The 23,003-nt window shown below is 38.9% G+C and overlaps 1 protein-coding gene across 1 annotated transcript in view; it reads right to left on the bottom strand.

The window, feature by feature from the left end:
* Positions 1 to 6,596: 6,596 nt before the first annotated feature.
* Positions 6,597 to 23,003, bottom strand: part of heatr5a (HEAT repeat containing 5a) — an 88,523-nt gene continuing 72,116 nt past the window's right edge. Inside the window, 5 exon segments of the mRNA XM_028565830.1 lie at positions 6,597 to 6,965; positions 15,578 to 15,731; positions 16,444 to 16,546; positions 17,716 to 17,823; positions 18,589 to 18,734. Of these exon segments, the coding sequence (XP_028421631.1) occupies positions 6,818 to 6,965; positions 15,578 to 15,731; positions 16,444 to 16,546; positions 17,716 to 17,823; positions 18,589 to 18,734 (659 nt within the window). The 3' untranslated portion in view covers positions 6,597 to 6,817.

Genomic DNA, 23,003 nt, shown 5'->3' with positions numbered 1-23,003 from the left:
CAGACCACATGAATCACAACAACAACAACGTATTTAATGAGGTTTTTAATAAAGAACTGTATACTGTGCTGTAGTAACTGCTCCCAGTCACCAGTGAGAGGAGCACAGAGCTAAAAGTAACCAATTCAATGTTGATTCAAAGGTGGAACATTATTCACACATGGTTGCTCTTGGTCTATTTTGATCAGGTCAAACATTTGTAGAGAAAAATATTCACCATTTGCATTTGATACAGGCAGTTATAGAGCCATTACCACATTTGGGGAAACATGAATTATTTTCTCATTAAGCACAACGATAAAATCCAGCACTGAGGGGAAGGTTGTAATTTTTGCAGAGGAAGTCAGAACAAGTTCATCATCATCCTCATCCTCATCCTCATCCTCATGTTTTTGTCTAGCTCATAGCTGTACTTTCCTTGGATAATGCATGCTGCCTTATTTATTTCAGTCTTTGAGATTATCAGGTTGAGAGATTAATCAAAACGTTGACTCAGTGACTCAGATCTCTTGCTGCGTTCATGCCACCTGGGAATATCAAGGACCGTCCCCGTGGTTACGTTGTTTTTCCGACTGCCAGCGTTCACATGGTCGGGATGCGTGCTCTTCTTCTTCTGTTATATTGGCCGTGACTGCCACCAACGGTTGGCCGTAGCCGAGAGCATCAGGTGGTGAAAACATGGAGGCCCCAATAACAGAAGATCTGCTGCTGTTTCTTATACAGTACAGGCCAAAAGTTTGGACACACCTTCTCATTCAATGAGTTTCCTTTTTATTTTCATGACTATTTACATTGTAGATTCTCACTGAAGGCATCAAAACTATGAATGAACACATATGGAATTATGTACTTAACAAAAAAGTGTGAAATAACTGAAAACATGTCTTATATTTTAGATTCCTCAAAGTAGCCACCCTTTGCTTTTTTATTAATATGGGAAATAATTCCACTAATTAACCCTGACAAAGCACACCTGTGAAGGTAAAACCATTTCAGGTGACTACCTCATGAAGCTCATTGAGAGAACACCCCACTCAGTCAGTGACCCCACTCACCCTCTTCATCATAAATTTATGAGAAGCATACTGGTCAACTGGTAGAATTTTACAACAGAGAATTAAAACGGAAAGGTACAATAAATCATTTGTGCCTACAGCGATCAGACTGTATAATGACCATGCACATCGCAAGTACTTTGATCCTGCACTGGCACTTTAACTGGATGGTAGATCCAATTTTCCTTTTTTGACAACCACTCCTAGTTATTTTTATATATATTCTTTTTTTATTTTTAGCTATGTTAATGTTTCGTAAACATTAGATGTCAGATTGTCTTTGTCATTTCTGTAGTATTGTTTATTCTTTGTATTGTGATTGTTGACTTACTTTTTTGTTATATACATGTTTATTGGTTTGTCTGTGGTGTCTATATGTTTAGAGAATATGTTGTGACAAGAGTGCAAAATTAATCACCACATGAATTTCCCCTTGTGGGATAATAAAGTTTACCTTGATCTTGACCTTGACCAAGGGTTTGCAGAGTTATCAAAAAAAGCAAAGGGTGGCTACTTTGAGGAATCTAAAATATAAGACATGTTTTCAGTTATTTCACACTTTTTTGTTAAGTACATAATTCCATATGTGTTCATTCATAGTTTTGATGCCTTCAGTGAGAATCTACCATGTAAATAGTCATGAAAATAAAAAGGAAATGCATTTGAATGAGAAGGTGTGTCCAAACTTTTGGCCTGTACTGTATGAGCATCAAACAGCACATCGCCAGGTGTTTGTTGTGTTTTCTGCAGGACAACCAACGGGAAAGGACTTGGATAAGATGTTGTTTTATACATATGGGCCTATTTATGAATAATTTTAAATATGTTATGTCTGTGAGTGTTTCTTGGCAGAGGCTTTTGTCCACAATAAACAGTTTATTGTCATTGAAATATGTTCAGTAACCCAAAGTCTCCTCCATCAAACATCAGTTGTCAACAACGTGTCACCAACTGGGGAACTCTATTAGCTAAATCTAGCCCCAGTTTCCCTCCTCTGATTCCCACAGGAAGTGAAGTTAATGGTGACGTTTTCACTTGGAAAAATGTTATTCCGATGTCCATGAACGCAGCAAAAGTCCAGTTAGAACATGGTCAGGTGTGTCAGTGTCATCAGGTCAGTACTGACACTTTCCAAGTAATACTATGGTAGACACACTGTACATTTCCTGTTGAATGTGTCACCTGATTCACATACTACAGCAGAGTTTGTGTGGAGGACCGCACAAGTTTTTTTTTTTTATAAATCACAGCCTTTGCGTGGGAAGTGGCGTTCCATCCCCGTTTTGTGCGTACGCCACGTTTATAAATGAGACTCCAGATGACTAAATCGTCCCTTTACAGGCCAGCGTGTGATTAATAACAATCAGAGAGTCTTTCGCTTGTGTTGTTATGTCATTTGTCAGATATTCAAACACAAGTCCACATTTTACTAAAAAATAAACCCCCTCTCCCTCTCCGAGCCCTTCTGTTATTGACATACATTCATTCTAAAAGTCCGGACCAAACGGCCCGTAGTTCCTGTTATGATACAAAACCTTAACAAGGGTTACATTTTCCATTTTGAAATAATTTTCTATTGATCAATTTTGCAGCATCAGCTCTCTATCCACTAATCAATGTCCTTTACATGACTCTAAACCATGGAGGCTGACCGGTCTTCATACACACATTATTCAGAGAGGAGAGGAAACATCCAGAGACAAGAGAGGGTGTGTGTGTGTGTGTGCATCTGTGTGTGTTTAAAGTGATGAATTAAGTTTCTTTAAGTGAAGCAAAAAATTTAATTATTCTGTCCGTTTATCCCCTCAGCTGCATCGGAAAGTTACAGACACACAAACCTTCATCATCATCACCCTCACCTTCATCATCATCATCGTCATTTGTTCAGAAAACAAACTGGAAACTGAGTCAGAAGAAAACATGTTTTATTCCATCGCTGCTGTTAGAGAACGGGTTAACTCATTTACACCTGTACAGTTCACAGTGTGTGTCTGTGTGTGGTGTGTGTGTGTGGTGTGTGTGTCTCTGTGTGTGTCTGCGTGTGGTGTGTGTGTGTCTGTGTGTGTGCGTGTGGTGTGTGTGTCTGTGTGCGTGTGTGATGTGTGGTGTGTGTACAGTTCACAGTCTTCTGCTTTTTTAAGTCATTGCAGGTAAATCTGAAGTGTTTGATTGGTTGTGACTGAGATTTTTAAAATGTTTTTAATGAATATTCACAATAAAAGTCCAAACAAGTGTACATTCTTCAAAGTGATCGAACACGTTGTGGTCGGGGGCGGAGCCAGGCGTAAAAGTATTTGGGGGAGGGGGGGGGAGATATGTTTCCCATTAATGGAAGATATATGAAGATATATGAAGATATATGAAGATATATGCAGTGTTTTTCAAGCCATTTGAGATAACAGAATGTCTAAAAATCTGTACATCACTTGAGAATAAGTCGCTAAGGAAAAGGAATCATCCTGTAGAGTTCATGCTTAATACTGGACCAATTTCAAAGATTGTTGTTCGCACCGGTTTCTGCCCCATCGTTTCATCCTTTTGGCCCCCCCCCACATGACCCACCACTGGCACCGCCCCCTGTACGTGGCTGAGATATATATATATATATATATATATATTGTAGTGTTGTTAAACTAAAGTGCTGATGACTGAATCGTCCCTTTACAGGCCAGCGTGATTAATAACAATCAGAGAGTCCTTCGCTTGTGTTGTTATGTTATTTGTCAGACATTCAAACACAATAAATCCACATTTTACTAAAAAATAAACCCCCTCCCCCTCCCCGAGCCCTTCTGTTTTTGACACACATTCATTCTCAAAGTCTGGACCAAACAGCCCGTAGTTCCTGTTATGATACAAAACCTTAACAAGGGTTACATTTTCCATTTTGAAATAATTTTCTATTGATCAATTTTAAAAAAAGAAGCAAAAAAAATTCAAAAAAGGGACACAAAAGACAGAAAATATAGAAAAAAACAGACAAAAACGTCAAAAAAGTTGAAAAAAAAAAAAGTCTAAAAAGATTGAAAATAAATGACAAAAACAGAGCATTTTTACTACGTGAAGCAGAGAATACTGCAGTACTTGTACCACACGAAGCTCAGTGAAAAGGTACTGTTGGGTCCAGAAGTTGAGCAGGAAACCGAGAACTCTCGGAGCTCTTCTGTTATCGACATTCATTCATAACAAGTGTTACGTTTTCCATTTTGAAATGCATTTTCTATCGATCAATAATAGTTAGAGATGTTGAGTATATGCTTAAAAAAAAGCAAAAAAAAACAAGTTGTGTGTGTCTGTGAGTCTGTGTGTGTGTGCCTGTGTTTTTCTGTGTGATTGTGTGTCTGTGTGTGTGCGTGTTTGTTTCTGTGTGTGTGTGTGTGTGTGTGCGCGTGTGTTTCTGTTTGTGTGTCTCACGTGGAAAAAATATCTGGAAAAAAGGCAAAACATTGAAAACAACAAAAGAAGCCGTACTGTTAATGAAACAGGAAGCTTGTTCTCCTAGTTATGTACACAGAGATGATAATTACTTCAAAATAAAAGCCTCCCTTTCATTGACAGCAATGACAATTATTTCAAAATAAAAGCCTCCAGACAGACTGATGGAACAGCAGCGTTTGATTCGGTGTACTTGTAGTGCCAGGCAGGTGGTGTCTAACTGTCGGAGAACGCCTCAGCTGACTCTGAGATGCTCTCCTGTGATTGGTCAAACTCTCTGCCTGTAAATGTACACATAATCCTTTACGTTTCTTCATGAGATATGTCAAAATTTGGAGGTTAAAGTCTCGTCTGATAATTAAACTTTTGACTTTTTTTAGTTTGTTTGAATCTCTGGGAAACCAGGAATATCAGAAAGGCCACAAGACAATCTGCTGTTTTTTAGGGTTTCATTGATAAATTGTCAACTATTAAATTAACTCAATTATTCGGTTTGAGTCATTTTTAACATCTGTTAACGATACGAACTCGTCACGTTATCGATCCAAAGTTTCAAGTCCTAATCGGAGATTTTGCTCCGATAAACGTCAGTTTGATTCAGTTGGATCTGATTTTAGAAACAAATCTGTTAATAAAACGCAAACCAAACAAACGTACCGAGAACTTTTTGTCCCTTTTTCGCTTTTTGTCGGAAAAAAAGTGGCGAAAAACCGACAAAACGTTGATATTTATAAACTTTGAATAAAGTGAAAACGTGACAGTACACACAGAGATTCCAACGTGACATCATGACTTTGCATAAACATACACGCCCACTTTTCTTTAGCCGAGTGTTGTGTTATCTGGACGCATTTTGAGTTATCCTCGTGTACGTCTACGCTGTTATACAGCAGACGGCAGTCTGCAACGTCACAACGTGAACATACACGCCATTTTCCTAAAGCCACGTGGCGTGTTATCGTGAGGCTACGGTTGGGTAATGTAAGTCAACGGAGGCCAAAAGCGTCTTGATAAACGCCAATACGAATTGGTGTGTCGTACATACGCCACTTCATGACATCAGTCTGGAGATTCAGGTAGTGAGATATGAGAGAGGAACATTTAAAAAAAAGACTTAAAGCGCCCATATTATGCTCATTTTCAGCTTCATAACTGTATTTTAAGGTTGTACCAGAATAGGTTTACATGGTTTAATTATCAAAAAACACCATATTTTTGTTGTACTGCACATTGCTGCAGCTCCTCTTTTCACCCTGTGTTCAGGTCTCTATTTTAGCTAGAGTGAGACCTCTTTTCTTCTTCTGTACTATCTTTGATTGCACTCGCACCTGCTCAGTAGCTCAGATGTAGAGCATGTCAGCTAGCTCCATAGACAGTAAAAGAAAGGCTGTTTCTCCAACTTCAGTCAGTTCCAAGGCAGGATCAGCTGGGAGACTTCTTCTAAACCAGGGAGCACATGGAAGTAGTTCTTTTGGAGATTAGGGTGAACTTGTGGGTGTTGTAGAAGTGCTTTGCTATTGAGAACGAGGTAGCATGCTAACGCTAGCACGCTAACATGCTAACGCTAGCATGCTAACGGTTGCGGTTAGCCAGCTCGTCTCGGCTAGTGATGTAGAAAGCCGTGCAGATGTTGACCAGCTCACCAGGAGACTGAAGGCAGGACACATTCAGAAACCAGATCTCACTCACTTATTCAAAGTGTGTATGCGTGTGGAAGCACCAGAGACACAAAATAACACCCCAAATCCCAGAAAAAGGTGATTTTTTTCATAATATGGGCACTTTAAAAGTAGATTAGCTTGATAAATGTAAAATAAAACAATAAGACGCTGTGTATGTTTTACATCTCCTGTAAACAGCGTAGACATACACGTGGAAAGCTCAAAATGAGTACAGATAGCACGCCACTTGGAAAGTGGCGTGTATGTTTACGCAAAGTCATGATGTCACTGTTGCTTTTTAGATAAAACAGATGTTGACAAAGTTTTCTTTTGGGGACATCATTTGAAATTGGAAAAAAAGTTAATAAATTGCAATATATCGCAGAATATTGCAATATCTTTAAAATCGCAATAGTAGCGGTATCGTGACATAAGTTTGGTGATGATCTCGTATCGTGAGGCCTCTGGTGATTCCCACCCCTACCAACTACTCATCCATTCATCCAGAAAATAACCCACACATTAATCCAGGGTGGAAATAATCGCTAGTTGCAGCTCTGAACCCAAACTGTCTGTTACTCTTCTGTCTTTTCGTGTTACCGCTCCAGATTCCCAGAGTAGCGTTTGTCCCGAGGGGGTCAGTGAACGCAGCAGCAGGAAGTGGCCTCACAGGAAGTTGGTTTTGAGCGTGATGCTGGGGGAGGACTTGGCGGCGGGGTTAGCGCTGCTAGCTTTAGCGCTCAGACTCTCCTGGTTGCCCTTGACGGCGGCTTCCAGACGAGACTTGAGCGCAGGAGACGAGGCGATGAGCGATCTGCGGGGACAGAAAACACATCAACGCATCATCGACCCTGAGCTGCTGCTGATTCTGTCCTCATAGTTCTCATCGTTAGGGACAGTTAATAAACCACAGCCAATAAGGTAAAGGTACTATTATTGTCTCATACACATAACAAGGCTCATAAAAATAACCTCTAAGATTTCATGTCAAAATAATGTTTTCTTCAGAATCGCCCAAAGTTATCAGTTCCTTCTGAGTGTGTGTCTGTCTGTGTGTGGCTGTGTGCGAGTCTGTGTGTGTTTGTGTATGTGTGTGTGTGTGTTTGTGTGTGTGTGTGTGTGTGTGTGTGTGTGTGATTGTGTGTTCTTGTTTAACTATATTCGTGGGGTCCAAAAACCGCAACTCCACAAGTTTAAAAGGGCTGTTTGAGGGTTAAGACTTGGTTTTAGGATTAGGGATATAATTAGGTTATGGTTAGGGTGAGGGTAAGGGTTAAGGTTAGGCATTTAGTTGTGATGGTTAAGGTGAGGGTAAGGGGCTAGGGAATGCATTATGTTAATGAGAAGTACCCACAAAGATAGTGAAACGCACTGTGTGTGTGTGTGTGTGTGTGAGTGTGTGTGTGTCTGTGTGTGTGTGTATACTATGTGTGTGTATACTATAATATGTGTGTCTGTGTGTGTGTGTATATACTATAATCTCTGTGTGTAAAGTGTGTATATACTATAATCTCTGTGTGTAAGGTGTGTATATACTACAATCTCTGTGTGTAAGGTCTGTATATACTATAATCTATGTGTTTAAGGTGTGTATATACTACAATCTCTGTGTGTAAGGTGTGTATATACTATAATCTATGTGTGTAAGGTGTGTATATACTATAATCTCTGTGTGTAAAGTGTGTATATACTATAATCTCTGTGTGTAAGGTGTGTATATACTACAATCTCTGTGTCTAAGGTGTGTATATACTATAATCTATGTGTGTAAGGTGTGTATATACTACAATCTCTGAGTGTAAGGTGTGTATTTACTATAATCTATGTGTGTAAGGTGTGTATATACTATAATCTCTGTGTGTAAAGTGTGTATATACTATAATCTCTGTGTGTAAGGTGTGTATATACTACAATCTCTGTGTGTAAGGTGTGTATATACTATAATCTATGTGTGTAAAGTGTGTATATACTACAATCTCTGTGTGTAAGGTGTGTATATACTACAATCTCTGTGTGTAAGGTGTGTATATACTATAATCTATGTGTGTAAGGTGTGTATATACTACAATCTCTGTGTGTAAGGTCTGTATATACTATAATCTATGTGTTTAAGGTGTGTATATACTACAATCTCTGTGTGTAAGGTGTGTATATACTACAATCTATGTGTGTAAAGTGTGTATATACTATAATCTCTGTGTGTGTAAGGTGTGTATATACTATAATCTCTGTGTGTAAAGTGTGTATATACTATAATCACTGTGTGTAAGGTGTGTATATACTATAATCTCTGTGTGTGTAAGGTGTGTATATACTATAATCTCTGTGTGTAAGGTGTGTATATACTATAATCTCTGTGTGCGTAAGGTGTGTATATACTATAATCTCTGTGTGCGTAAGGTGTGTATATACTATAATCTCTGTGTGTAAGGTGTGTATATACTATAATCTCTGTGTGTAAGGTGTGTATATACTATAATCTCTGTGTGTAAGGTGTGTATATACTATAATCTCTGTGTGTAAGGTGTGTATATACTATAATCTGTGTGTAAGGTGTGTATATACTATAATCTCTGTGTGTAAGGTGTGTATATACTACAAACTCTGTGTATAAGGTGTGTATATACTATAATCTCTGTGTGTAAGGTGTGTATATACTACAATCTCTGTGTGTAAGGTGTGTATATACTATAATCTATGTGTGTGTAAGGTGTGTATATAGTATAATCTCTGTGTAAAATGTGTATATACTATAATCTCTGTGTGTGTAAGGTGTGTATATACTATAATCTCTGTGTGTGTAAAGTGTGTATATACTACAATCTTTGTGTGTAAAGTGTGTATATACTATAATCTATGTGTGTAAGGTGTGTATATACTACAATCTCTGTGTGTAAGGTGTGTATATACTATAATCTATGTGTGTGTAAGGTGTGTATATACTACAATCTCTGTGTGTAAGGTGTGTATATACTATAATCTATGTGTGTGTAAGGTGTGTATATACTATAATCTCTGTGTAAAATGTGTATATACTATAATCTCTGTGTGTGTAAGGTGTGTATATACTATAATCTCTGTGTGTGTAAAGTGTGTATATACTACAATCTTTGTGTGTAAAGTGTGTATATACTATAATCTATGTGTGTAAGGTGTGTATATACTATAATCTCTGTGTGTAAGGTGTGTATATACTACAATCTCTGTGTGTAAGGTGTGTATATACTATAATCTATGTGTGTAAGGTGTGTATATACTACAATCTCTGTGTGTAAGGTCTGTATATACTATAATCTATGTGTTTAAGGTGTGTATATACTACAATCTCTGTGTGTAAAGTGTGTATATACTATAATCTCTGTGTGTAAAGTGTGTATATACTATAATCTCTGTGTGTGTAAGGTGTGTATATACTATAATCTCTGTGTGTAAAGTGTGTATATACTATAATCTCTGTGTGTAAAGTGTGTATATACTATAATCTCTGTGTGTGTAAGGTGTGTATATACTACAAACTCTGTGTATAAGGTGTGTATATACTATAATCTCTGTGTGTAAGGTGTGTATATACTACAATCTCTGTGTGTAAAGTGTGTATATACTATAATCTCTGTGTGTGTAAGGTGTGTATATACTACAATCTCTGTGTGTAAAGTGTGTATATACTATAATCTCTGTGTGTAAAGTGTGTATATACTATAATCTCTGTGTGTGTAAGGTGTGTATATACTACAAACTCTGTGTATAAGGTGTGTATATACTATAATCTCTGTGTGTAAGGTGTGTATACAGTATACTACAATCTCTGTGTGTAAGGTGTGTATATACTATAATCTATGTGTGTGTAAGGTGTGTATATACTATAATCTCTGTGTGTAAAGTGTGTATATACTATAATCTCTGTGTGTGTAAGGTGTGTATATACTATAATCTCTGTGTGTGTAAAGTGTGTATATACTACAATCTTTGTGTGTAAAGTGTGTATATACTATAATCTATGTGTGTAAGGTGTGTATATACTATAATCTCTGTGTGTGTAAGGTGTGTATATACTATAATCTCTGTGTGTAAGGTGTGTATATACTATAATCTCTGTGTGTAAGGTGTGTATATACTACAATCTCTGTGTGTAAGGTGTGTATATACTATAATCTATGTGTTTGTAAAGTGTGTATATACTATAATCTCTGTGTGTAAAGTGTGTATATACTATAATCTCTGTGTGTGTAAGGTGTGCATATACTATAATCTCTGTGTGTGTAAGGTGTGTATATACTACAATCTTTGTGTGTAAAGTGTGTATATACTACAATCTTTGTGTGTAAAGTGTGTATATACTATAATCTATGTGTGTAAGGTGTGTATATACTATAATCTCTGTGTGTGTAAGGTGTGTATATACTATAATCTCTGTGTGTAAAGTGTGTATATACTATAATCTCTGTGTGTAAGGTGTGTATATACTATAATCTATGTGTTTGTAAGGTGTGTATATACTATAATCTCTGTGTGTGTAAGGTGTGCATATACTATAATCTCTGTGTGTGTAAGGTGTGTATATACTACAATCTTTTTGTGTGTAAAGTGTGTATATACTACAATCTTTGTGTGTAAAGTGTGTATATACTATAATCTATGTGTGTAAGGTGTGTATATACTATAATCTCTGTGTGTGTAAGGTGTGTATATACTATAATCTCTGTGTGTAAGGTGTGTATATACTACAATCTCTGTGTGTAAGGTGTGTATATACTATAATCTATGTGTTTGTAAGGTGTGTATATACTATAATCTCTGTGTGTAAAGTGTGTATATACTATAATCTCTGTGTGTGTAAGGTGTGCATATACTATAATCTCTGTGTGTGTAAGGTGTGTATATACTACAATCTTTGTGTGTAAAGTGTGTATATACTATAATCTATGTGTGTAAGGTGTGTATATACTGTAATCTCTGTGTGTGTAAGGTGTGTATATACTATAATCTCTGTGTGTAAGGTGTGTATATACTATAATCTCTGTGTGTAAAGTGTGTATATACTATAATCTCTGTGTGTGTAAGGTGTGTATATACTATAATCTCTGTGTGTAAGGTGTGTATATACTATAATCTATGTGTGTAAAGTGTGTATATACTATAATCTCTGTGTGTAAGGTGTGTAAATACTATAATCTCTGTGTGTAAGGTGTGTATATACTATAATCTATGTGTGTAAGGTGTGTATATACTATAATCTCTGTGTGTAAGGTGTGTATATACTACAATCTCTGTGTGTAAAGTGTGTATATACTATAATCTCTGTGTGTGTAAGGTGTGTATATACTACAATCTCTGTGTGTAAAGTGTGTATATACTATAATCTCTGTGTGTAAAGTGTGTATATACTATAATCTCTGTGTGTGTAAGGTGTGTATATACTACAAACTCTGTGTATAAGGTGTGTATATACTATAATCTCTGTGTGTAAGGTGTGTATACAGTATACTACAATCTCTGTGTGTAAGGTGTGTATATACTATAATCTATGTGTGTGTAAGGTGTGTATATACTATAATCTCTGTGTGTAAAGTGTGTATATACTATAATCTCTGTGTGTGTAAGGTGTGTATATACTATAATCTCTGTGTGTAAAGTGTGTATATACTACAATCTTTGTGTGTAAAGTGTGTATATACTATAATCTATGTGTGTAAGGTGTGTATATACTATAATCTCTGTGTGTGTAAAAGTGTGTATATACTATAATCTCTGTGTGTAAGGTGTGTATATACTATAATCTCTGTGTGTAAGGTGTGTATATACTACAATCTCTGTGTGTAAGGTGTGTATATACTATAATCTATGTGTTTGTAAAGTGTGTATATACTATAATCTCTGTGTGTAAAGTGTGTATATACTATAATCTCTGTGTGTGTAAGGTGTGCATATACTATAATCTCTGTGTGTGTAAGGTGTGTATATACTATAATCTTTGTGTAAAGTGTGTATATACTACAATCTTTGTGTGTAAAGTGTGTATATACTATAATCTATGTGTGTAAAGTGTGTATATACTATAATCTCTGTGTGTGTAAGGTGTGTATATACTATAATCTCTGTGTGTAAAGTGTGTATATACTATAATCTCTGTGTGTAAGGTGTGTATATACTATAATCTATGTGTTTGTAAGGTGTGTATATACTATAATCTCTGTGTGTGTAAGGTGTGCATATACTATAATCTCTGTGTGTGTAAGGTGTGTATATACTACAATCTTTGTGTGTAAAGTGTGTATATACTACAATCTTTGTGTGTAAAGTGTGTATATACTATAATCTATGTGTGTAAGGTGTGTATATACTATAATCTCTGTGTGTGTAAGGTGTGTATATACTATAATCTCTGTGTGTAAGGTGTGTATATACTACAATCTCTGTGTGTAAGGTGTGTATATACTATAATCTATGTGTTTGTAAGGTGTGTATATACTATAATCTCTGTGTGTAAAGTGTGTATATACTATAATCTCTGTGTGTGTAAGGTGTGCATATACTATAATCTCTGTGTGTGTAAGGTGTGTATATACTACAATCTTTGTGTGTAAAGTGTGTATATACTATAATCTATGTGTGTAAGGTGTGTATATACTGTAATCTCTGTGTGTAAGGTGTGTATATACTATAATCTCTGTGTGTAAGGTGTGTATATACTATAATCTCTGTGTGTAAAGTGTGTATATACTATAATCTCTGTGTGTGTAAAGTGTGTATATACTATAATCTCTGTGTGTAAGGTGTGTATATACTATAATCTATGTGTGTAAAGTGTGTATATACTATAATCTCTGTGTGTAAGGTGTGTAAATACTATAATCTCTGCGTGTAAGGTGTGTATATACTATAATCTATGTGTGTAAGGTGTGTATATACTATAATCTCTGTGTGTGTAAGGTGTGTATATACTATAATCTCTGTGTGTAAGGTGTGTATATACTATAATCTCTGTGTGTAAGGTGTGTATATACTACAATCTCTGTGTGTAAGGTGTGTATATACTATAATCTATGTGTTTGTAAAGTGTGTATATACTATAATCTCTGTGTGTAAAGTGTGTATATACTATAATCTCTGTGTGTGTAAGGTGTGCATATACTATAATCTCTGTGTGTGTAAGGTGTGTATATACTACAATATTTGTGTGTAAAGTGTGTATATACTACAATCTTTGTGTGTAAAGTGTGTATATACTATAATCTATGTGTGTAAGGTGTGTATATACTATAATCTCTGTGTGTGTAAGGTGTGTATATACTATAATCTCTGTGTGTAAAGTGTGTATATACTATAATCTCTGTGTGTAAAGTGTGTATATACTATAATCTATGTGTTTGTAAGGTGTGTATATACTATAATCTCTGTGTGTAAAGTGTGTATATACTATAATCTCTGTGTGTGTAAGGTGTGCATATACTATAATCTCTGTGTGTGTAAGGTGTGTATATACTACAATCTTTGTGTGTAAAGTGTGTATATACTACAATCTTTGTGTGTAAAGTGTGTATATACTATAATCTATGTGTGTAAGGTGTGTATATACTATAATCTCTGTGTGTGTAAGGTGTGTATACAGTATACTATAATCTCTGTGTGTAAGGTGTGTATATACTACAATCTCTGTGTGTAAGGTGTGTATATACTATAATCTATGTGTTTGTAAAGTGTGTATATACTATAATCTATGTGTGTAAAGTGTGTATATACTGTAATCTCTGTGTGTGTAAGGTGTGTATATACTATAATCTCTGTGTGTAAGGTGTGTATATACTATAATCTCTGTGTGTAAAGTGTGTATATACTATAATCTCTGTGTGTGTAAGGTGTGTATATACTATAATCTCTGTGTGTAAGGTGTGTATATACTATAATCTGTGTGTAAAGTGTGTATATACTATAATCTCTGTGTGTAAGGTGTGTAAATACTATAATCTCTGTGTGTAAGGTGTGTATATACTATAATCTATGTGTGTAAGGTGTGTATATACTACAATCTCTGTGTGTAAGGTGTGTATATACTATAATCTATGTGTGTAAGGTGTGTATATACTATAATCTCTGTGTGTAAGGTGTGTATATACTATAATCTCTGTGTGTAAGGTGTGTATATACTACAATCTCTGTGTGTAAAGTGTGTATATACTATAATCTATGTGTGTAAGGTGTGTATATACTACAATCTCTGTGTGTAAGGTGTGTATATACTATAATCTATGTGTTTAAGGTGTGTATATACTACAATCTCTGTGTGTAAGGTGTGTATATACTATAATCTATGTGTGTAAGGTGTGTATATACTATAATCTCAGTGTGTGTAAGGTGTGTATATACTATAATCTCGGTGTGTGTAAGGTGTGTATATACTATAATCTCTGTGTGTGTAAGGTGTGTATATACTATAATCTCTGTGTGTAAGGTGTGTATATACTATAATCTATGTGTGTAAAGTGTGTATATACTACAATCTCTGTGTGTAAGGTGTGTATATACTATAATCTCTGTGTGTAAGGTGTGTATATACTACAATATCTGTGTGTAAGGTGTGTATATACTATAATCTCTGTGTGTAAGGTGTGTATATACTACAATCTCTGTGTGTAAGGTGTGTATATACTATAATCTATATGTGTAAGGTGTGTATATACTATAATCTATGTGTGTAAAGTGTGTATATACTACAATCTCTGTGTGTAAAGTGTGTATATACTATAATCTATGTGTGTAAGGTGTGTATATACTACAATATCTGTGTGTAAGGTGTGTATATACTATAATCTATGTGTGTAAAGTGTGTATATACTACAATCTCTGTGTGTAAAGTGTGTATATACTATAATCTATGTGTGTAAGGTGTGTATATACTATAATCTCTGTGTGTGTAAGGTGTGTATATACTATAATCTGTGTTTAAGGTGTGTATATACTACAATCTCTGTGTGTAAGGTGTGTATATATTATAATCTCTGTGTGTGTAAGGTGTGTATATACTATAATCTCTGTGTGTAAAGTGTGTATATACTATAATCTCTGTGTGTAAGGTGTGTATATACTATAATTTCCGTGTGTGTAAGGTGTGTATATACTATAATCTATGTGTGTAAGGTGTGTATATACTACAATCTCTGTGTGTAAGGTGTGTATATACTATAATCTCTGTGTGTAAGGTGTGTATATACTACAATCTCTGTGTGTAAGGTGTGTATATACTACAATCTCTGTGTGTAAGGTGTGTATATACTATAATCTCTGTGTGTAAGGTGTGTATATACTATAATCTCTGTGTGTAAAGTGTGTATATACTATAATCTCTGTGTGTAAGGTGTGTATATACTACAATCTCTGTGTGTAAGGTGTGTATATACTATAATCTCTGTGTGCGTAAGGTGTGTTTACCTGAACACGGCCGAGTGCTGCGGACCGAGGCGCATCAGGTCTTTGAGCGCCGCCTGGTGGAGAGAACGGGACGCCGCGGGCGCCGAGCCCAGAGCGTTTTCATCCAGCAGGAAGGAGACGAGGAGAGGAAACAAGATGGCCACCAGCGGAGCACCTGAAGGCACAAAACAACAGGCCATAATGTCTGTGTTAAGGCTGGACGATATGAGGAAATATACAGTACAGGCCAAACGTTTGGACACACCTTCTCATTCAAATGGGTTTCCTTTTTATTTTCATGACTATTTACATTGTAGATTCTCACTGAAGGCATCAAAACTATGAATGAACACATATGGAATTATGTACTTAACAAAAAAGTGAAAACATGTCTTATATTTTAGATTCTTCAAAGTAGCCACCCTTTGCTTTTTTATTAATAAGGGAAAAACTTCCACTAATTAACCCTGACAAGGCACACCTGTGAAGGTAAAACCATTTCAGGTGACTACCTCATGAAGCTCATTGAGAGAACACCAAGGGTTTGCAGAGTTATCAAAAAAAATTGGAAGAATCTAAAATATAAGACATGTTTTCAGTTATTTCACACTTTTTTGTTAAGTACATAATTCCATATGTGTTCATTCATAGTTTTGATGCCTTCAGTGAGAATCTACAATGTAAATAGTCATGACAATAAAAAGGAAACACATTGAATGAGAAGGTGTGTCCAAACTTTTGGCCTGTACTGTATGTGCTAACGTTGTTGAATATGGCCATAAATAACCAGATGTTAAAGTGTTCTCAGTTCTGCTGCGTCCTGCTAAAGCTACATTTTAAAGTGTTTTCTGCTGATAATTTTTTTCTAATAACACAAAGAATCTCACGCTGGGACTCGTCTGCGGCTTGGACCAGCGCCTCCATCGCTTGGACTCCCTCCAGGACTCCCAACAACTCCTCGGCACTCTGAGGACGACTCCGCTCCGCCCTCTGGCCAACAAACACAATCACAACCACTAAAAGCTTAATTGCCACATTAAGTACACTTAAAGGAGAAGGGAAGGAAGGAAGGATGTGCGTAAGGAAGGAGGAAGGGAAGGAAAGAAATGCAGAGAAAGATTCAGGTAAAAATCGGCCTGAATTCTCCGATAATGTGGAACTTGTCTCGGTGAACGGTGCCAACATACACAAAGAAACTATCTATGAAATATACAATGAATACAGAAAACAATTATATACATACAATGGATAGAGTGCAGAATGTGTGAAGAATATATAGTATGTGCAACGGGAAAGGTTAGTGTAATGACTAAGGACACAACAGAGAATAACTGGAGCTGCAAACATTAATGGATCAGTTATCAATTATTAAATTAACAAACCAACTATTCTGATAATCCATTAATCAAGTCTTTAATTAGTCATTTTTTTATGATAAAACAGGTAAACTTGTGTGATGTCAGCTTGTTTCTTCTCTCCTCTGTGACAGTAAACTAAATCCATTTTCCTTTCATCCTTCCTTTCCTTCCCTTCATCCTTCCCTACGTACTTCCTTTCTTCCATCTTCTTTTGTATCTTCCCCTTTTCCATCCTTCCTTATTTATTCTTACTTTCCATCATTGCCTCCTGTCTTACATCCTTCTTTCCTCTTCTTTTCTTCCCTAAGTTCTTCCTTTCTTCTTTGATTCCCTCCTTACATACTTACTTAAAACTTACATGAAGTGTAGAGCGGCAAAGATGAATCGATTAGTTGTCAACTATTAAATAAATCACCAACTATTCTGATAACCCATTCATTTGTCTAATGTAATTTTTGACTATGATCGTAATCTTTAGACTCTTCAATCCCGTTGCTACAAAAACTATTTCCTCCTTTTCACAGGGAAGTTAAATTTGGAGCAAACTCACAATCTACGTCTTCTTAACTGAACCTAAACTAGACGATAAACACAGGTATTAAAGTCCACGTCATTCGACATTAAAGGGAGTATTTTTGTCTTTAAATTGGTTTTCGAAAACAACACTGATCGTCCAACAAAAGGAAACTCTTGTCAGAGAGAAGCTGCTCGAAAACCCACCCACAGTTTGTTAAATACAAACATGATGAAACGTTAGCAGACGACAGAAGACTCTTCTGACACACGAAAGGGGTTCAGTACCTGCAGGAATCGAACCAGCGGCGGTCCGAGCGCCTGGATGTACGGGACGGCGATGCCGGGCTGAGCCTGGAACACCGACGTTAACAGCTGATAACAGCGACTCACAACCTGCAGAGAGAGAGAGACCACTTTCATTAGTTTGTAGTTCATTTTGAACATGTAAAAACACACACACACACACACACACACAGGTACATATACACAACACACACACACACACACACACACACACACACACACACACACACACACACACACACACACAGGTACATATACACAACACACACACACACACACACACACACACACACACACACACACACACACACACACACACACAGGTACATATACACAACACACACACACACACACACACACACACAGGTACATATACACACACACACACACACACACACATATATATATATATATACACACATATGTATATACACGCATATACGCATACATATATAGTATCTCACAAAAGTGAGTACACCCCTCACATTTTAGTAAATATTTCATTATATCTTTTAATGGGACAACACTGAAGAAATTACACTCTGCTACAATGTAAAGTATTAAGTGTCCAGCTTGTATAACAGTGTAAATGTGCTGTCCCCTCAAAATAACTCAACACACAGACATTAATGTCTAAACCACTGGCAACTAGAGTCAGTCCACCCCTATGTTAGATTCCCATAGAGGCAGGCAGATGGTTATTTTTCAAGGCCAGTTATTTGATGGATCCAGGATACTATGCATCCTCTCTCTCTCAGTCTCTCTCTCTCTCTCTCTCTCTGTCTCTCTGTCTCTCTCTCTCAGTCTCTCTCTCTCTCTGTCTCTCTGTCTCTGTCTCTCTCCCTCTCTACTGACCAGCGGGTCTTTGGCGTCCATGCCGGTGGTGAAGCGCTGCAGACAGAGCGCGTGCAGTGGCTCCACGGTGCAGACGTCTGGACCAGCAGACAGCAGGAAGACGGTCAGAGCCGTGAGCAGACTGACCTGATCCACAACACCGTCTCCTACACACACACACACACACACACACACACACACACACACACACACACACACACACACATACACGCACACACATGCACACACACACATACAAACATATACACACACACACACACATTAAAGATTAAATCATTCAGATAATCTTGTGCCTTATGTCCTCATACATACATGCATATATACATACATACACACCTACATACATACACACACAAAATATATATATATATATATATATATATATATATATATATATACACATACAGTATATATATACACAGATGCATACGTACATACATACAGCACAAGCCAAAAGTTTGGACACATCTTCTCATTCAATGAGTTTCCTTTTTATTTTCATGACTATTTACATTGTAGATTCTCACTGAAGGCATCAAAACTATGAATGAACACATATGGAATTATGTACTTAACAAAAAAGTGTGAAATAACTGAAAACATGTCTTATATTTTAGATTCTTCAAAGTAGCCACCCTTTGCTTTTTTATTAATAAGGGAAATAATTCCACTAATGAACCCTGAGAGGACACACCTGTGAAGGTAAAACCATTTCAGGTGACTACCTCATGAAGCTCATTGAGAGAACACCAAGGGTTTGCAGAGTTATCAAAAAAAATTGGAAGAATCTAAAATATAAGACATGTTTTCAGTTATTTCACACTTTTTTGTTAAGTACATAATTCCATATGTGTTCATTCATAGTTTTGATGCCTTCAGTGAGAATATACAATGTAAATAAGTCATGAAAATAAATAAACACATTGAATGAGAAGGTGTTTTGGCCTGTACTGTATATATACACATACATACATACATACAAACATGTATACATAAAACACACACACACACACACACACACACACGTAACAACTACATTGCATTTCTAAACAGTTCTCTCTGAGTTAAGGCCTTTACACACCGGGGTCGTCACCAATAAACGTCACAAAACTGCTAAATACTTAAAGGGACACTCCACCTGTTTGTTGAAATAGTTCTTATCATGGTCTCCCCTGGCTGTAGATAGGTGGGCCAACGCATTTTTGTCTCAGTGCAAAGTAATTAGGTTGTTTTTATGTCTTTTGTTGACTCACTTTTACTCACAACATGCTAACCGGCAACATAGGATTCCATTCACTACGCTAAGCTAACTAGCGGCGGCGCTGCCAGTGTTGCACCGGACTAAAACGATGCATGCGCAAAAAATGCATTGGCCCACCTATCTACAGCTAGGGGAGACCCCACCTATCTACAGCTAGAGGAAACTCTACAGCTAGGGGAGACCCCACCTATCTACAGCTAGAGGAGACCCCACCTATCTACAGCTAGGGGAGACCCCACCTATCTACAGCTAGAGGAGACCCCACCTATCTACAGCTAGAGGAGACCCCACCTATCTACAGCTAGAGGAGACCCCACCTATCTACAGCTAGGGGAGACCCCACCTATCTACAGCTAGGGGAGACCCCACCTATCTACAGCTAGAGGAGACCCCACCTATCTACATCATACAGCTAGGGAGACCCCACCTATCTACAGCTAGGGGAGACCCCACCATCTACAGCTAGGAGACCCCACCTATCTACAGCTAGAGGAGACCCCACCTATCTACAGCTAGGAGGAGACCCCACCTATCTACAGCTAGGAGAGACCCCACCTATCTACAGCTAGAGGAGACCCCACCTATCTACAGCTAGAGGAGACCCCACCTATCTACAGCTAGAGGAGACCCCACCCATCTACAGCTAGAGGAGACCCCACCTATCTACAGCTAGAGGAGACCCCACCTATCTACAGCTAGAGGAGACCCCACCTATCTACAGCTACAGAGAGGAGACCCCACCTATCTACAGCTAGAGGAGACCCCACCTATCTACAGCTAGGGAGACCCCACCTATCTACAGCTAGGGGAGACCCCACCTATCTACAGCTAGAGGAGAGACCCCACCTATCTACAGCTAGAGGAGACCCCACCTATCTACAGCTAGAGGGAGACCCCACCTATCCAGCTAGAGGACCCCACCTATATACAGCTAGAGGAGACCCCCCACCTACAGCTAGAGGAGACCCCACCTATCTACAGCTAGAGGAGACCCCACCTATCTACAGCTACAGCTAGGGAGACCCCACCTATCTACAGCTAGAGGAGACCCCACCTATCTACAGCTAGGGGAGACCCCACCTATCTACAGCTAGAGGAGACCCCACCTATCTACAGCTAGGGGAGACCCCACCTATCTACAGCTATGGGAGACCCCACCTATCTACAGCTAGGGAGACCCCACCTATCTACAGCTAGAGGAGACCCCACCTATCTACAGCTAGAGGAGACCCCACCTATCTGCAGGAGACCCCACCTATCTACAGAGGAGACCCCACCTATCTACAGCCAGAGGAGACCCCACCTATCTACAGCCAGAGGAGACCCCACCTATCTACAGCTAGAGGAGACCCCACCTATCTACAGCTAGAGGAGACCCCACCTATCTACAGCTAGAGGAGACCCCACCTATCTACAGCCATGGGAGACCCCACCTATCTACAGCTAGAGGAGACCCCACCTATCTACAGCTCTGGGAGACCCCACCTATCTACAGCTATGGGAGACCCCACCTATCTACAGCTAGAGGAGACCCCACCTATCTACAGCTAGGGGAGACCCCACCTATCTACAGCTAGAGGAGACCCCACCTATCTACAGCTATGGGAGACCCCACCTATCTACAGCATGGGAGACCCCACCTATCTACAGCTAGGGGAGACCCCACCTATCTACAGCTATGGGAGACCCCACCTATCTACAGCTATGGGAGACCCCACCTATCTACAGCTAGAGGAGACCCCACCTATCTACAGCTAGGGGAGACCCCACCTATCTACAGCTAGAGGAGACCCCACCTATCTACAGCTAGAGGAGACCCCACCTATCTACAGCTAGAGGAGACCCCACCTATCTACAGCTAGAGGAGACCCCACCTATCTACAGCTAGAGGAGACCCCACCTATCTACAGCTAGAGGAGACCCCACCTATCTACAGCTAGAGGAGACCCCACCCTATCTACAGCCAGAGGAGACCCCACCTATCTACAGCTAGGGGAGACCCCACCTAGCTATGGGAGACCCCACCTATCTACAGCTATGGGAGACCCCACCTATCTACAGCTATGGGAGACCCCACCTATCTACAGCTAGAGGAGACCCCACCTATCTACAGCTAGAGGAGACCCCACCTATCTACAGCTAGAGGAGACCCCACCTATAGCTAGAGGAGCTAGAGGAGACCCCACCTATATACAGCTAGAGGAGACCCCACCTATATACAGCTAGAGGAGACCCCACCTATCTACAGCTAGGGGAGACCCCACCTATCTACAGCTAGAGGAGACCCCACCTATCTACAGCTATGGGAGACCCCACCTATCTACAGCTATGGGAGACCCCACCTATCTACACCTAGAGGAGACCCCACCTATCTACAGCTAGAGGAGACCCCACCTATATACAGCTAGAGGAGACCCCACCTATATACAGCTAGAGGAGACCCCACCTATCTACAGCTAGAGGAGACCCCACCTATATACAGCTAGAGGAGACCCCACCTATATACAGCTAGAGGAGACCCCACCTATATACAGCTAGAGGAGACCCCACCTATCTGCAGCTAGAGGAGACCCCACCTATCTACAGCTAGAGGAGACCCCACCTATCTACAGCTAGGGGAGACCCCACCTATCTACAGCTAGAGGAGACCCCACCTATCTACAGCCAGAGGAGACCCCACCTATCTACAGCTAGGGGAGACCCCACCTATCTACAGCGCTAGAGGAGACCCCACCTATCTACAGCTATGGGAGACCCCACCTATCTACAGCTATGGGAGACCCCACCTATCTACAGCTAGAGGAGACCCCACCTATCTACAGCTAGGGGAGACCCCACCTATCTACAGCTAGAGGAGACCCCACCTATCTGCAGCTAGAGGAGACCCCACCTATCTACAGCTAGAGGAGACCCCACCTATCTACAGCTAGAGGAGACCCCACCTATCTACAGCTAGGGGAGACCCCACCTATCTACAGCTAGAGGAGACCCCACCTATCTACAGCTAGAGGAGACCCCACCTATCTACAGCTAGGGGAGACCCCACCTATCTACAGCTAGAGGAGACCCCACCTATCTACAGCTATGGGAGACCCCACCTATCTACAGCTATGGGAGACCCCACCTATCTACAGCTAGAGGAGACCCCACCTAT

The sequence above is a fragment of the Perca flavescens genome, chromosome 20 (assembly GCF_004354835.1).
Source record: "Perca flavescens isolate YP-PL-M2 chromosome 20, PFLA_1.0, whole genome shotgun sequence".
Classification (NCBI taxonomy): Eukaryota; Metazoa; Chordata; class Actinopteri; order Perciformes; family Percidae; genus Perca; species Perca flavescens.
Note: the sequence above shows the minus strand (reverse complement) of the source record. Positions and strands in the feature narration are given on the sequence as shown.